At 33.4% G+C, this 17,868-nt stretch overlaps 1 protein-coding gene across 7 annotated transcripts in view; it reads left to right on the top strand.

Annotated features, from left to right (window-relative positions):
- Nucleotides 1-17,367, top strand: part of PDS5B (PDS5 cohesin associated factor B) — a 160,071-nt gene extending 142,704 nt beyond the window's left edge. For 2 of the 7 annotated variants that reach the window (XM_020290441.2, XM_076009498.1), the window contains 5 exons: nt 278-383; nt 9,760-10,199; nt 10,290-10,400; nt 12,952-13,090; nt 14,605-17,367. In XM_020290441.2, coding sequence (XP_020146030.1) covers nt 278-383; nt 9,760-10,199; nt 10,290-10,400; nt 12,952-13,090; nt 14,605-14,640 — 832 coding nt within the window. In that variant the 3' untranslated portion in view covers nt 14,641-17,367. The remainder of the gene's footprint in view (nt 1-277; nt 384-9,759; nt 10,200-10,289; nt 10,401-12,951; nt 13,091-14,604) is intronic. The other 5 variants (XM_076009499.1, XM_076009500.1, XM_076009501.1 and 2 more) reach the window with 4 other exon arrangements.
- Nucleotides 17,368-17,868: the final 501 nt, after the last annotated feature.

The raw sequence follows: 17,868 nt of genomic DNA, 5'->3' as shown, positions 1-17,868 counted from the left end.
TAATTTGTTCCCTCCATATTTTAATGTTCCCTCCAAAATAGAATTTCAGTTTTAAAAAGACTTACGAAAAAAACATTATGTGTTTTTTTTAAATTTCCCCACTGTACTAAATTAAATGAGCTTCACTGCTTATTGATTTGGTGCTAAATATCATAGAATAAAACTGATTAATTTTTTAAAAGAATGAAACTTTTCTCTATAAAGCTACACTAGGGAACAGAAAGAGCTTTTAAGGTTATTTGATAGTAATAACAATTATAAATGTCTATATTGAAAGGCTTGATAGTTCTGAAATGGATCACAGTGAAAATGAAGATTACACAATGTCTTCACCTTTGCCGGGGAAAAAAAGTGACAAGAGAGAAGACTCTGATCTTGTAAGGGTGAGATATTTGCATTGATTTTATACTATTAATAATTGTACTATATAAATAGTAATTTTTACACTGAAACCAGTTAACATTACTATCAAATTTGACATTTGATTTTCTTTTAGTGGTTTTAATCACAAATTTGAGTTTATAATTATCTGTTACTGTGTAATTTAAGTATATTGAATCTCTGTGCTTCTTCTCATTGTGATACATCTTAATTCTTAGGTCTTTGGAATGAAACATGCCAGTTCCATACTCAGAATTGCTTGTTTTTTGGGGGTTTGGCGTTTTTTTGTTTGTTTGTAAACACAGTATGTTTAAACTTAACCATAGAGAATGAGAATGGAACAAGAGTTCTTCAAGGCTTTTCCATTTAGTTGATTTTTTGAGCCTTTTACTAAATAAGCTTCTAGTAAAGGTAGAAAATGCCGCAGTTCTCAAAGTTCTTATTCAGTTTTTAAATCTTTATATAAATGATAATCTGTGTGATAGACACAATTTGTAAATGTCATTTGAAGAAAATTTGGTAAAGTTTTAGTATATATACAGAATACAGTTATGTATTCCAGCACAACTCAATGGACTTAATAATTGGGCTCATTTTGACTTTTTGGCTCATCTTCTAACTATTTCCTGAATAAATAATTAGGCTCTCTGAATCAGTTTTCTTATGTGTAAACTGTAGATATTTAGTTGCATTTATCAGAATAAATGAATTAGGCCAGGCGCTGTGGCTCACGCCTGTAATCCTAGCTCTTGGGAGGCCGAGGCGGGTGGATTGCTCAAGGTCAGGAGTTCAAAACCAGCCTGAGCAAGAGCGAGACCCCGTCTCTACTATAAACAGAAAGAAATTAATTGGCCAACTGATACATATAATATAAAAAAAAAAAATTAGCCGGGCATAGTGGCACATGCCTGTAGTCCCAGCTACTCGGGAGGCTGAGGCAGAAGGATCACTCGAGCCCAGGAGTTTGAGGTTGCTGTGAGCTAGGCTGACGCCACGGCACTCACTCTAGCCTGGACAACAAAGTGAGACTCTGTCTCAAAAAAAAAAAAAAAAAAAAAGAATAAATGAATTAGCCTAAATGAATTGTTGCTGCTGTTTTATTGTTGTTATAATGAGTAATACTATTGATTAATGGCTATTATAGTGATAAAAGTTAAAGTGTTTGAATCTACTTGATTAATAGAGGTAGGGAATTATCAACAAAATAATTACTATTGCTTTCTCTGTCCCTCTTGTTTGCTTCCACTGGCCTAATATTACACATCTCAGTGTTTTTTGGAGGTTTCTTCAGCAATTTATTTTGCCAGATTGTTTCTCTTTCTACTTAGAAAAATTATCCTAAAATGCTTACCACATCCTTACTACATGTACTGTAAATTCTGATGTTTATTGGCTGTTTAAAAATGTCACCTAAGCAAATTAAAAGTTGATCATTTAGTCTGAAAGGAATCTTGTTATCTGGATTTACAAAATCAAGGATTTACAAAAGAGAATCCTTGATTTGGAAAAGCTATTTATGTCTTCTAGTTCTAGTTCTTACTTAGTGCAAAAATTCATTATTATTCATGAGATTTGGTCACCATATTCTTGAAAATGACTTAAATGGAGAGTTCATGATTTCTCTCATTTGTTAGAAAAATCTACTAGGTCACTAATACCCACACCCATATTGTACCCATAGCCACATGCTGCTCCTTCAAACCGCAAGAAAGTTGGGAAACTTGGTTTTTATTAATTCTTAATATTTCTTATTCCATATCTACTTCTATCTTTTGAAGCAGTAAAGAGCAAAGTCTACTCTGTGTCTCATAGAACAGTTTGGAATTTCTGAGTTCTTGAAATTTATTTGTATAATTGTAATGGAGGCCTTTTACTATCTGTTATGGCATGGATAGCATGTAACGTTGGGTTTAGAGGTGCTAGAAGAACCTTATTAAATAAGCTGGTTTTGACTAAAGAACCCTCAAAGAGATGAGCATTATGAAATACAAATTCAATTTAAAGACCCACAGATTATAGTGAAAGAGTACAGCTTCACATTGAAATTTCACAGCAAAGGAATTATTCTTTATATACATTTATGTTCAGATATTTAGCTTTGTAAATAACATCTTTTCCCTATTTCTTACTGCTGACCTCAGTTTTATACTCTGTTTTTAAAATAACATAGTGTAGGATGAAAAAGAAATCAGAGACTGTGGTGTTTGAGGAAATTGGATTATTTTATAATATTGTGGACACTGGATTTTGTATTTACCATCAACCTATTCCAAAGCATAGAGGAATTCAACCACCTTTTTAGATCTTCAGACATCAAAAAGAATTGTAGCATTTAAAATTAGAAGTGACATTTTAAATTTAGTTTGAATTTTTCTCTTATCTTTTGATCTTTGAATAACAGCAGTTAATTTTAAATTTATACACAAAAACTCTAAATACTAACAAACTAAATGTAGTCATTTATAGATCTTCTTCCCCCCAATGTAAGGATAGATTATTGTTAAAAAATATTTTAATATAATATATTAAATTAATAAACCAAATAGGAAAAACAAAAACATGATAATTTCAGATCACACCAAGAAGACATGCATAACATTTAAAATCCGTTCTTGACAAATATGAATACTTAGTAAACTAGTTCAAGAGGGGTATTTAACATGCTAAAAGTTTTATCTATTTTAAATCGGTAGTCAATTTCATTCTTCTTAAAGGCAAAATACTTTGAAGTATTCTTATTAAAAATCAAGCAACCTGCTGTCACCACTATTTTTAAAAATTGTTTTAGAATGTTCGACCAATTAAAAAAGACATGAAGTAGAAGTTAGAGGTATAAACTGGGCGTAGTGGTTCATTCCCATAATCCTATCACTTTGGGAGTATCTCTTGAGCTCAGAAGTTTGAGAACAGCCTGAGCAACAGTGAAACTCCGTTGCTACTAAATATAGGAAAATTAGCTGGGTGTGGTGGCATCAGCTTGTAGTCCCAGGTACTCAGGAAGCTGCAGCAGGAGGATCACTTGAGCCCAGGAGTTTGAGATTGTAGTGAGCTACGATGACACTACTGCCCTCTGCCCAGGGCGACAGAGCAAGACTCTGTCGTGGAAAAAAAAAAAAAAAAAAAAGAGGTATAACAATGAAAAAGAACAGAGAATTCTTTATTTTTGTAGTCTTAGAAAAATAATAGAAGCAATTGAAAAATAAGAATGCAACATGGTATTTTATACACATGTATGTATGTATTTAACTAACTCATCTTGTTTTATATCAGATATGCATTTTTGGGAAAGGGGATTTTCTTCATCACAATAACCACTGCAACAATAAAATTACATAGATAGGATAGATAGAGTGACTGATGGACTTAAATATAACCTTAAAAAGAAGTAGGGAGAACCTATGTGGAGGAAAATCTAAAAACTGAGATACATAGAAGACTTAAAGAAAGAGAAGACAATTCCATGTTCCTCCACAGGGAAAAGGAATAAAAAAAGATGAAAGTTCTAAGTGAATATAAAATTGGAAAATTCCAGTGTGGTTTTGTTTCAAGTTCATTTGGAAAAATAAGCAGATATAAAAAAGAGGAGTAATAAAGATAGGATCAGCCTTTCCTGACACAAACATATTTAGTTATAGTTGTGAAATATTGTGCTTCTGTTAACAATAGTCCAGAAACATTCTTCTTTTTGAAAACATAATACAAAATAAAGGAAGCATTACAAGTCAGTGATTCTGAAATGATTGGATATCTCTTTTGGTGTGGGAGAAAACAGTTTAGAACCTCATTTTACATCCTGTTCTGAAACAAGATACAATAGTGTCTTAGCTTGGGCTACCATAACAAAATACCATACACTGAGTAGCTTAAACAATAGGAATTTATTTTCTCACAGTTCTGGAAGCTGGGAGTGCAAGATGAGGGCTTGTGAGAGCACTTTTCCTGGCTGGCAGATGCTGCCTTCTCGCTAGCTATGTCCTCACATCAGCGGCGGGGAGGAGGAGCACATGCAAGCATTCTGGTGTTTCTTATAAGGGCATTAATCCCATTTGAGGACTCCACCCTCATGACCTTATCTCAACCAAATTATATTCCACAGGTCCCATCTCCAAATATCATCACATTTGAGGGGTTAGAGCTTCAACATATGAATTGGCAGGGCAGTGGTGGGGTGTGTATGAGGGGAATAATTCAGTCCATAGCATATGGAAAAAAACATTTAAACATATACTAAAGTATAGAAGAATGTGGCTCCATTATAACAGGTAAGAAAATTTTTATAAACTTACCTAGGTGATTGATATCCGATAACACTAAGAGTCTAGTAAACAAAGTAGGCAAAGCACACAATACCAAGCACATAATAGGCAGTTCACAGATAGGAAATGCAGTGACTAAACATAACAATACAGGTAATCCAATAGTTTTTGTTGTTTCCTTTTCACTGATTTTTAAGAGATATAAGTTGGTGTAGACTTTTTGGAAATTAACTTGATAATTATAAACATTCACACATACACTTTATTCCTGAGTTCCTGGATAATTTTTTTGGTCTCCATCAGCTGGTTTGCATATAAATTCTCTGAATATAGACTAGGATTTTATTTTAAATTTGAAAGCCACTGATTTATTTTTATTTTCTTGTTTTCAATTATACCTAAAAAGGTATAATTGAATCTCTGATTCAGAAGTGTTTCTAAAATTTTTAATAAATGAAGAATATTTTTTTTTGTTTGTTTGTTTTTAGAAAATAGAGGGGTTTTTTATTTTTTAATTTTTTTTTTATTTTGGCATATTATGGGGGTACAGATTTTAAGGTTTCAATAAATGCCCATTTCCCCCCTCCCCCCAAAAGTCTGAGTCTCCATCATGACCATCCCCCAGATGGTGCACATCTCACTCATTATGTATGTATATACCCACCCCCCTCCCCCCTCCCACCTGCCCAATACCCTATTACTGTAGTACCTATGTGTCCACTTAGGTGCTACTCAGTTAATACCAGTTTTCTGGAGAATATATCTGGTGCTTGTTTTTCCATTCTTGGGATACTTCACTTAGTAGTATGGGTTCCAGCTCTAACCAGGAAAATATAAGATGTGCTATATCACCATTGTTTCTTAGAGCTGAATAGTACTCCATGGTATACATATACCACATTTTATTAATCCATTCTTGGATTGATGGGCACTTGGGCTGTTTCCACAGCCTTGCAATTATGAATTGTGCTGCTATAAACATTCGAGTGCAGGTGTCTTTTTTGTAGAGTGTCACTGGATCATTTGGGTAGATGCCCAGCAATGGGATTGCTGGATCAAATGGTAGATTCACTTGTATCGCTTTAAGGTATCTCCATATTGCTTTCCACAGAGGTTGAACTAGTTTGCAGTCCCACCAGCAGTGTAGGAGTGTTCCTCTCTCTCCGCAACCACGCCAGCATTTATTGTTTGGAGATTTTTTGATAAAGGCCATTCTCACTGGGGTTAAGTGATATCTCATTGTGGTTTTGATTTGCATTTCCCTGATGATTAGAGATGTTGAGCATTTCTTCATATGTTTGTTGGCCATTCTTCTGTCTTCTTTAGAAAAATTTCTGTTCAAGTCCTTTGCCCACTTTTTAATGGGGTTATTTGATTTTTTCTTCCTAATTTTCGTGAGTTCTAAGTATATTCTAGTTATCAGTCCCTTATCGGATGCATAGGATGCAAAAATTTTCTCCCATTCTGTAGGTTGTCTGTTTACTTTCATGACTATTTCTTTGGCTGTGCAGAAGCTTTGTAGTTTGATCATGTCCCATTTATTTATTTTTGTTGCTGCTGTGATTGCCTTTGGGGACTTCTTCATAAACTCTTTGCCCAGGCCGATGTCTAGGAGAGTGTTTCCAACTTTTTCCTCTAGAGTTCTAATAGTTTCATATCTTAGGTTTAAGTCTGTTATCCAGCGTGAATTGGTTTTTGTGAGAGGTGAAAGGTGTGGGTCCTGTTTTAGCCTTCTACAGGTGGCTATCCAGTTTTCCCAGCACCATTTATTGAAGAGAGATTCTTTTCCCCAGCATATGTTTTTGTCTGCTTTGTCAAAGATGAGATGGCTATATGAGGATGGTTTTATATCAGGATTCTCACATCTGTTCCACTGGTCAATATTCCTGTTTTTGTGCCAATACCATATTGTTTTAATTACTACAGCTTTGTAGTATAGTTTGATATCTGGCATATTAATGCCTCCCATTTTGTTTTTGTTGCCTAGAATTGCTCTTGATATTCGGGGTCTTCTTTGGTTCCATACGAAGCGTAAAATTATTTTTTCTATATCTGTGAAGAATGCTGATGGGATTTTAATAGGTATTGCATTGAATCTGTAGATCAGTTTGGGTAGTATAGACATTTTGATGATATTGAGTCTGCCGATCCACGAGCATGGTATGGATTTCCATCTGTTTACATCCTCTGCTATTTCCTTCCTCAGTGTTTCATAGTTCTCCCTGTAGAGGTCTTTTACCTCTTTGGTTAAATATATTCCTAGGTACTTTAATTTCTTTGTTGCTATTGTGAAGGGAATTGAGTCTTTGATTTGGTTCTCAATTAGATTGTTGTTGGCGTATATGAATGCCTCTGATTTCTGTGTATTGATTTTGTATCCTGAGACTTTACTAAACAACATCCAACCCAACAGAATGATCAGTAATCTACCTTACCTATCAGTTCTCTCAATAAATGTGAATGGCTTAAACTCTCCACTCAAGAGACATAGGCTGGCTGAATGGATAAGAAAATACAGGCCAAGTATATGCTGTCTTCAGGAAACACATCTAACCTGCAAGGATGCATATAGACTAAAAATAAAAGGGTGGAGATCAATATTCCAAGCAAATAGAAGCCAAAAGAAGGCTGGTGTGGCAGTTCTAATTTCAGACGATTTAGTTTTTAAACCAACAAAAGTAGTAAAAGACAAAGAGGGTCATTATATAATGGTGAAGGGCACAGTCCAACAAGAAGAGATAACAATTTTAAATATATATGCACCCAACTTAGGTGCACCCAGATTCATAAAGCAAACCTTACTGGAGCTAAGCAAATGGATTAATAGCAACTCCATAATCGCCGGAGATTTCAACACCCCACTGACGGCACGAGACAGATCCTCCAAACAGAAAATTAATAAAGAAATAATGGACTTAAACAAAACTCTAGAACAATTGGGTCTGACAGACATCTACAGAACATTCTACCCAAAATCCACTGAATATACGTTCTTCTCATCAGCTCACGGGACATTCTCTAAGATTGACCATATCCTAGGACACAAAGAAAATCTCAAGAAATTTAAAAAAATAGAAATCATACCATGTACCTTCTCAGATCACAGTGGAATAAAACTAGAAATCAACCCTAACAGAAACTCACATTTCTACACAAAAACGTGGAAATTAAACAACCTCCTACTAAATGATTACTTCGTAAATGAAGAAATCAAGACGGAAATAAAAAACTTCTATGAAGAAAACGACAATGGAGAGACAAGTTATCAACTCCTCTGGGACACAGCTAAAGCAGTTCTGAGAGGAAAGTTTATCTCCATAAATGCCTATAACCAAAAGACAAGAAGATCACAAATAGACAATCTAATGAAACGACTCAAAGAGCTGGAAAAAGAAGAACAGACCAACCCCAAACCCAGCAGAAGAAGTGAAATCAACAAGATCAAATCAGAACTAAACGAAATTGAAAACAGGAAAGCTATTCAGGAGATTAATAAAACAAAAAGTTGGTTCTTTGAAAAAATAAACAAAATTGACACACCATTGGCTAAGCTAACGAAAAGCAGAAAAGAGAAATCTCTAATAAGCTCCATCAGGAATAAAAAAGGAGATATCACAACTGATCCCAAAGAGATACAAGATACAATTTATGAATACTACAAAAATCTTTATGCACACAAACTGGAAAATGTGGAGGAAATGGACAAATTTCTAGAAACACACAGCCTCCCTAGGCTCAACCAGGAAGAAGTAGATTCCCTGAACAGACCAATCTCAACAGCTGAAATAGAAACAGCAATTAAAAATCTCCCTAAAAAGAAAAGTCCTGGTCCAGATGGCTTCACACCTGAATTTTACCATACTTACAAAGAAGAACTAGTACCTATCTTGCAGAAACTATTCCACAACATCGAGAAGAACGGAAACCTCCCCGACACCTTTTATGAAGCGAATATTACTCTGATACCAAAACCAGGAAAGGATGCAACAAAAAAAGAAAACTACAGACCAATATCCCTAATGAATATAGATGCAAAAATTTTCAACAAAATCTTAGCTAACCGAATCCAGACACTTATCAAAAAAATAATCCACCACGACCAAGTGGGCTTCATCCCAGGGATGCAGGGATGGTTCAACATACGTAAATCTATAAATGCAATTCACCACATCAACAGAAGCAAAAACAAAGACCACATGATTCTTTCAATAGATGCAGAAAAAGCTTTTGACAAAATTCAACACCCTTTCATGATACGAACACTTAAGAAAATAGGCATAGAAGGGACATACCTAAAAATGATACAAGCCATATATGACAGACCCATAGCCAACATCATACTGAATGGGGAAAGATTGAAATCATTCCCACTTAGAACTGGAACCAGACAAGGCTGCCCACTATCTCCACTTCTGTTCAACATAGTGCTGGAAGTCTTGGCTACAGCAATCAGACAGGAAAATGGAATCAAAGGTATCCAAATAGGGGCAGAAGAGATCAAACTTTCACTGTTTGCTGATGATATGATATTGTATCTAGAAAACCCCAAGGATTCAACCAAGAAACTCCTGGAACTGATCAATGAATTTAGTAAAGTCTCAGGATACAAAATCAAGAATATTTTTAACTTTTATATCTTGTAACTTCCATTTGCAAAATAAAAATAGTTCTTTTATGATGTTGTAAGCATAATATATAACATAGTTGACATTTTATGTCTTACGTACTGTGTGGTGTAAAGTAAGAATTACTTAAATTGACTATCAAAACATACTTTAGTATAGTTTTCCTTTAGGACCAAGCATTGAATTTAGAATGTTCTTTTTAATGAAATAGCTTTGCACTAAAATTTATAACTTAATAAGATACTTACCTTGAGAGGTTTCTTTTTAAGGCACTAGCTTAAAAGTAAGAATGAAAATTTACCTTCTTACTCCAGAGAATTTTTTTAAATTAAAAACTATTAACGAAAGCAAGTAAATAGTTATGATTCTGATGTATCTAAGAACTGTATACTTCAGTTAGGTACATGTTTATGACAAATATGGATAATTTGTTCTTGAAAATATGCACATTAACAATTTTATAAATATAAATTGTGGTATTCCCTCCCCCCCCTTAGTCTGAATTGGAGAAGCCTAGAAGCCGTAAAAAAACACCCGTCACAGACCCAGAGGAGAAATTAGGTGTGGATGACCTGACTAAGTTGGTGCAGGAACAGAAACCGAAAGGCAGCCAGAGAGGTCGGAAAAGAGGCCACACAGCTTCAGAATCGGATGAACAGCAGTGGCCTGAGGAAAAGAGGCTTAAAGAAGATATATTAGAAAATGAAGATGAACAGAACAGTCCACCAAAAAAGGGTAAAAGAGGCCGTCCACCAAAACCTCTTGGTGGAGGTACACCAAAAGAGGAGCCAACAATGAAAACCTCTAAAAAAGGAAGCAAAAAAAAATCTGGACCTCCAGCAGCAGAGGAAGAGGAAGAAGAAGAAAGACAAAGTGGAAATACAGAACAGAAATCAAAAAGCAAACAGCACCGAGCATCAAGGAGAGCACAGCAAAGGTAAGTATGTGTAACTCTAAACTACATATATTTAGTTACTATATTATATGTCATAATTTGATGCTATCCACATTTGGGTCTTCCCCAAAGCAGAACAGAATCTCCTGAAACTAGTGCAGTTGAATCCACACAATCCACACCACAGAAAGGACGAGGAAGACCATCAAAAACGCCATCACCATCACAACCAAAAAAAAATGTGTAAGTTATAAATAATATTAAATTTCAAACCAATTTCAAATTATTTTGCAAAAGTTCATAAATTTATAAACATATATATTGTTGCATGTAAATTCCATGTATGTAGCCCCATTACACCAGGTAAGAAAATTGTTATAAACTTACCTAGGTGATTGATGTCCCCGTTAACCCCCTGGTAACAGGTGTAGGAAAATCTTTATAAATGAATAGCAAATAGTTTATTATTTCCTATATAGACATTATAGTATCTAAAGACGAAAAGGTATTTTTAAATAATTACCACATATTGACCAGGTTGCCTTGTCATTCCACTTTACAATTTTTCTTGTTTCCCATCAGTACCTTTTCCTTTAAAAAAAAAAAAACAGGTTTTACACTTCCGCTTTTATTCTTTGAACTTATAGTAGGAAGGTAACAGGCATTATTTTTCTTAAATTATATCCATAGAAATTAATTAGCACATGTTGATCTCAAGTTTTTGATATTTTGGTTTTGTTTGTTTTCTAATCTAATTTATTTATAGCTATATATGGTTTTAGATGTTTACACAAACATGTTTATAAGAGAAGTGTAGTAACAAATCTGTATCCAGCATTATTTAATGTCACAAGACCATCAATTCTATAATTTATAGATTTAGCAGTATTTTTCTTCTCATTTATGTAAGTGGAAGTAGAATAGCATGTCCTCTACTAGTCAGAAATTTTGCACACTTTCTCTGAGAGTAATCCGAATAATACATCAGTGGCTTGACTTTGAAGAGTTGCCAGCACACCTTGGTTAATTACTTGATTATCTTAGTGTTTTTCCTATTCCTGTGTATTTCACAGAAAGAGGAAAAGTACCTGAGTGTCTAGCCAGTATTTCATGCCTTCTTTCATGTAATTTTTCTGTCAGGTTAAAAATAAAGGTAAGTATGTTTTTGTGGCAGCTTCATACATAAATGTGTTTGGATTCAACCAAAGAGCATCACTATTTCTAAACAAAGGATTCTTAAGGAATATGAAATGACCAAGATGTAACAAGGAAATAACAAACCTCATAACTTTAGTTTATATTTGGGCATCACAAAATTAAGGGCTTAAATTATTATTGTATTATCTCCTAAAATTACATACATCCTCCCATGAATGTTCTAAATCAAACAAGTATTTCTTTAAAAAAAAATCAATATAGAAGGAGATTCTGTGCTCTATCTTGGAAGCTTTTTGTATCTTCCCTTCACTGAGAAGCTCTTTTTTTAGAGCTAGTATATAACATATGTTATGATTTATCTGTTTTTCTTGTTCTGACCTCAATGGAATCTCATGAGGTTATTATTTTCCATGTAATTTCTATAGTTTCTTCATTAATTCTGAAAAACTGAACCAAGTAAAAACATTGCTTAGTTTGAGTATAAATTAAACAGTACATATTTTGGATTATTTATAGAAGTCATAAACTATGTCCCTAATTTAAAAAAGTAAATATCAAGAAGGATCCATTTGACTAGATGGTGCTATTACACATTTTTGATGCCTCCTATGTTTCAGAGAGCACTAAGTGCTAGGGTATATAGTGGCACAAAACAGACATGGTTCTTATGGACCTTACCATCTAATGGGTATGCAGTCATTAATCACATATAAATATGGGATTATGAATTGTGATGTGTGCCCTGAAGGAAAAATTTAGGGTGCAATAAGAGAATGTAAGGAGAGGACTGGGGAGTTGGGCAAGTATTCTCTCTTTGGAAAGTGACAATGAGTTGATTACTTGAGAATAGTAGGCAGATTACTTGAGGATAGACTGGCAGGGAGTAGGGAGAGAAACATTCCAGATGGAGAGAACACTGTATTTGAAGTGTCTGAAATGCGAAAAATCTTGGCAAAATCAGAGAGCTGAAGGAAGGCAGGGGTTTGCTGGATTGTAGTTGTGGGGAGCTGGGGAGCAGAGAGAGGTGAGAACCAACAGGTAGGCAAGGACCATCTGCAGGTCCTTGTATACTATGTTAAGGAAATTTACAAAATTCTTAGTTCAGTGGGGATCTATGTAGAGGGAGTGACATCATCTGTTTTTGTTCTTGTATTTGTAAAAGATTACTCTGTAAAGAGAAGAGTCAAGATGGAAATGGTTTGAATTAGGTGGTAGCAATGGAGGTGTGGAGAAAATTGAATGGATTTGAGATGTCTATAAGTCAAATCCATAAGGTCAGATAAGACTGATATACTGTTTTCTGCTCAAAGCAGAAATTCTGCTCAGTGGACATAGACACCCTTTACTGAGTTAGGAAGGATGAAAGGAAGAGCACATATTGGGTTATGTTTTGAAATTCTTTATGATACAGTCTCAGTCACATTTATTTTTGTTAGTAGGTGGGTCTTTGTAGGTAAGATTCTGTGATTAAACACTAGTTTAGGGTTCCAAATATAAAAAAAAATTCTGATCTCATGAAATGGTTTAGGATAAAATTGATAAGAGAATTCATGAAATACTTGAAGCTTTTTTTCTAATGAGGTAGTCTACTTAAAGATTGGAATGTTCATTTTGTTTTATATGTGTTTTACTCTAGCCGTGTAGGACGCTCCAAACAAGTAGCTACTAAAGAGAATGATTCAAGCGAAGAAGTAGATGTGTTTCAGGGAAGTTCTCCTGTCAATGATGATATTCCACAGGAAGAAACAGAAGAAGAGGAAGTTTCTACAGTAAATGTATGTGTTTGTTAAAGAGTCATGTGATGTAGTATGGGTTATAAAAATAGAGTTGATAAAGGTCTGATACATTTAGCACTTTCTGTGTCTTACAATTTTAAGTATTTATATATTTTTCTTCATTAGTTTTGTAGTGTCATTTCATCTACCATCTTGGAGAATGGAGATAATGTCTTTTATGAAAACCTGAAACTTAGTGAAAATAACAGATGTAGCTTAGTGAAAGTGTAAATGTCAAGTCTATATTGAATGTAGAGAAGTACAGTATCATTCTAATATTTACACTTTAAGCATTTAAGCTGTACCTTGACGTTAGGACACTGATATCCTTTAAGTGTACTATTGTTTATATTTTATTAACTTTCTGATTGATGTTTCAGTTTGAGTTTCACAATAGAAACTATAAGTTAGTTACACGGAATAAAATAACATATTAACTAAAATCAGCCTTTGGAATTGAAGTGCAAGCTAAATGAGAATTCATAAAATTGGTAATAGATACTTCTTTGCAAAAGTAGGGATGTGGTGCTTCTTGAGAGACCTATTTTTAAAGTAATGAATGGCTTTGCAGGTTAATATGTCTCAGATATTTCTCTTTGGAAAAAATGTAATTAACACATTTAAGTAAGTGCTGTTCTCTTGATACACTAATGCTGATCTTGACATACTAATTTTTGGATCAGCTCAGCCAGCCCTCTTTGTTTAAGAAACAGGAGTTCTATGATCAGTTTCCAAAGTTGGTCTCTGCCACTCTGTTCTATTTAATGTGATAAGCACTATCTGCACCAAGATTCATTTATGTGAATGAGTGAGTCAAAACAAAGGAAAATGTGCTGAATTGCGGTCTAAAATTACCTTGGCTTGTTTCTTAAAGACTTTTTGGAGGATATAAAAATAAGGCTGGAAGAGTCTTTAGTGATTGATGTCTTCATCAGAGAAAAACTACACAGTAAATTAATTGAATTAAAACCCTGTTCTTTTTCTGTTAATGCTGACCTTTTTTCAACTAAAGTTCAGTGCTGATAAATGATTGCCAATAAATGATAGTATGTTTGACTTTTAGGTTATTTATGTGTATTTGGTAGTTGTTAAAATCCAAACTCAGCAACTACTTTCCCAGAAACACAGCTATAAGTGTAAGTTCATAAATGTCAAATGTTTTCTTTTACCACAGAAACGTAAGTAGAAAAATGATTAATCTGTTTGCAATTGTTTTTCTTGCTGTGGTCATTGACTTTTGTTCATTTTCCTTAAAATTATTCGATAGAGAAGTAAAATAATTTTCTCTTTTACTGTTCTGGGAAAGGCTATTTATAGGCATGTAAGAGTTCAGATATTTTAGCATTCTAAATACATAGAATAACTATGTATTTCCGCCAGGGCGGAAAGTTATTATAAAAGGAGAAAGGTTTCAGGGAAAGGAAAGCAAAGAAAATCAGGAACAAGTGAGAATAAAGATTGTTTAAAATAATTACTGTTATGTCTTATAAATTAAGCATCTGGTGACTTTTCAGGTACGACGGAGAAGTTCTAAAAGGGAAAGGCGATGAACAAATGTAATTAAGAACTTTCTGAAAGCTTCGGAAAAACTAATTTTTTGTCAAGCCTGAGGCTGAATAAAGCCTTTGATGCACAAAATGGGACTGCTGAAGAGTGGACAGTTGGACCTTACTTTGATGACCCTGTGTATTTTGTGGTCACATGCTTTAGCCATACGCATGATAACATTGACTATGGAGTCTTGTGAAGGTGTAATGTGCGATGGCTATGTAGACATAAACTAAAGAAGAAACTTGTAAATATCTTTTTTCTTTTTTTAATGTTTCTGACTTCTAAAGTGCTTGTATAGCTTTTATCTGCGGCTTTAAACTGACAGTACCCAACTGTTTATTGGATCTATTGATTTGAAAAGAGTTTGTTAGAATAGATCTTAAGCAGTAATCTGTCAGTGTTTGTATTTGTATTCTTTGCAATTTTACTGTGAAAAAAATTTTTTCAACAATTGGTGTCATTTTCTTGATGTCACTATTTGTTGGAGAATTAAATGTTCTCTTTCCCTTGTGTATCTTACCTAGTGTTTACTTCTGGGCACCCTTAATCTTCAGAGGTGCTAAATTGTCTGCCATTACACCAGAACAATGCCTCTGATAAGAGTACATCATGCAAATTGTGAAATAGTCTTGAAGTTGTTGGATTACTTTACACCTCAGTATTGGTCCCAGAATTTTCTGGCCTGTTATGGCAATGAAAATTTTAAGAAGAAAGAGATTTAAAATATTCTAATTTTAAAGAGTGTGTTATAAAATAATGTACTGAATTCTTTATCCCATTTCATCATCCCTTTTCAGTTTTTATTAATCTACTGTATCAATAAAATTCTGTAATTTGAATGAGTTTTTAATAGTCTAGAATGTTATTGTGTATAGATATTTCCTCTTGAACATTATGTTCAGAAAATGCAAATTATTACACTATAATATAAAATCTGATATATACACATTAGAAAAATTCCAGTTCTCCATAACAGTGTAAAGTTAATCAGAAAGAAAAATTTTATTGATGCAGTGTGTCTTTATAAAGCTGTTCTTGAAAGCCAAGTGTTTTGTATTTTATAGTGAGTTGCATGTTTATGAAAAAAAGTGCTGAAAATGGGATGTGCTCTTTTCTGTAAATTCATATTTAGCCATAGTATATGATAGATTGCCCCATAGTTTTTCATCAAGAGTTTATTATTGTACTTTATTTTGGAGCCAAAAACTTGTTTTGGGGGGAGGGGCAGGGTAGAAGTCATATATCCAACTGTATCAGCTCCTGTAGGGTTTTACAGTCTTAGGAACTTTAAATGAAGTTCCACTTTGTCCACATTGGGAGAAGTGGAAATTTATTTGGATTTAGAGCAGATCTTTTTTTCTTTAATAGAATCTGCAAGATGTAGAAACAAATTACTTAAGGTAGTATCCTTTATGCAGTTGTATAAACTGTTATTTTGAACCAAAACATATAGGTTACTACTTAAAGCTTACCTAAATTCATTTTCCTATTTCAGGTGCTGTTCTTTCATTTTTTTTCATGGTTAATACCAGAAAAGAAAGTCATATTCTTACTTCCTAAGTTTATCACATTGAATAATGGAGCATTTTCATATTCTACACCATTATATTTAAGGTATATTTCCAAGATTGGTTATAATAGATGATGGGTCATATAATAAAAAAGCTACTATTTTGGAAAATGACATTTTACTCTTTTCCAATGTATATCGCGATTGATGTGATTATTTTCTTTTAAAAATCCTTCATCTTTGTGGAACAGCCTTGTAGTTTTTAAAAAATGTTTTGAATTGTGTCTTAATCTCTCAATATTTAACTATTCTTCATTTACAACAATATTGACACCAGTGATTTATGGGAGGCTGGTATATATCATGACAGCTGATGTTGGATCAAGATACATTGATTTTTAAACATTTCATTAGTGCAATTCTCCCAGAAACACTATTTCTATTTCAGCAGTACAGAGGCATGTTTTAAAATCTATAACATAAAGAATAAAGGATAGCTTTGTATTTTTGTTGTTGACTAAATTGCACCGGAGATATTTATGGAAATATATCTTTAAGACCATTTTATAAAACATACGAAAAAATGATTGTGGAGGATTTTTATTTGCATGATCATAGTTACAAAATTTCATTGCACATTAATGCTGTACATCAGTTCACAAAAAATGTTCATTGTAGAATTTGCTTATGTTCAATGCCAATGAGTGTAATTTTGCAACCTGTCTTCATTATTTGGGAGGATTATGATGTAAAGTTTTCATTTTTCTGTAGAAGAATAGGTGCAATAATGATCAAAGTTTTGATGTCTTGAGTCTCCATCTTAGGAGATTATCTTATGTTTAAACTTAACATTTCGTGTACTAACATTTGGAGAGCCACATACTTTAACTACAATAAAATTAAGTATGTAAAAAACATTAATTGCTAACAATTGTTAGCAAACTCTTCAGTGATAATGTTCATTTTGAAAATATGTACTGTATGACATTAAGAAAATATTTAACTCACTGTAACAAGTTCCATTATGAAAATCTTATGATTCCTCAGTGAGGTTATCTTGCTGCACTCTGTAGCAAATCCACTTAATCTACATTATAATAAAATTTCTTGCTGCAGTGCAACAGGAAGCTTTTTCAGTGATCTCCACTGTATATGTAAATTACAAATGTGGCTGTAAAACTTCTTCCAGGTATTAAAGGTTAAATTACTTTCTATATCTTCTTACAACTTGTAAGTTTGATTTTTAAAATTGCCTTTTGCCCATTTTTTGAAAAATGTCAGGAATTTAAGAATTTGTTTAAATTAGGCACATCTCTGCTACCACATAGTATTATGTCACCATAACGAACAATTGGTATTTAGATAGATAACTGATTTTCAGACACATTTTGGATTTTCTGTGAAGTTGAATAAATATGAAATCTAATATGATTGTATTATTTTGTTTATTAAGTCAATGTATATATTTAAATACTATGGAGAAAGGCACATTTTTGATAATTTTTAATTTTGAAGCCTTTATTACAATGGAGAGGAAACATTTCCCAGTATCTTTTTCTAAACTTTTTGTTCTCATGCAAAATCCTGACTGACAGAGATTTACTGAATACTATTTAAGTTAAAGAATTGCACAACTGAAGAAAATAAATGTGTAATATGAGCTTTTAAAGTAAGCAGTAAGTAAGTTGCTGGTGGCAATTTTATCAGTTTTTTTCAG

This window comes from Microcebus murinus, chromosome 13, assembly GCF_040939455.1.
Source record: "Microcebus murinus isolate Inina chromosome 13, M.murinus_Inina_mat1.0, whole genome shotgun sequence".
NCBI classification, from domain to species: domain Eukaryota; kingdom Metazoa; phylum Chordata; class Mammalia; order Primates; family Cheirogaleidae; genus Microcebus; species Microcebus murinus.
Note: the sequence above shows the minus strand (reverse complement) of the source record. Positions and strands in the feature narration are given on the sequence as shown.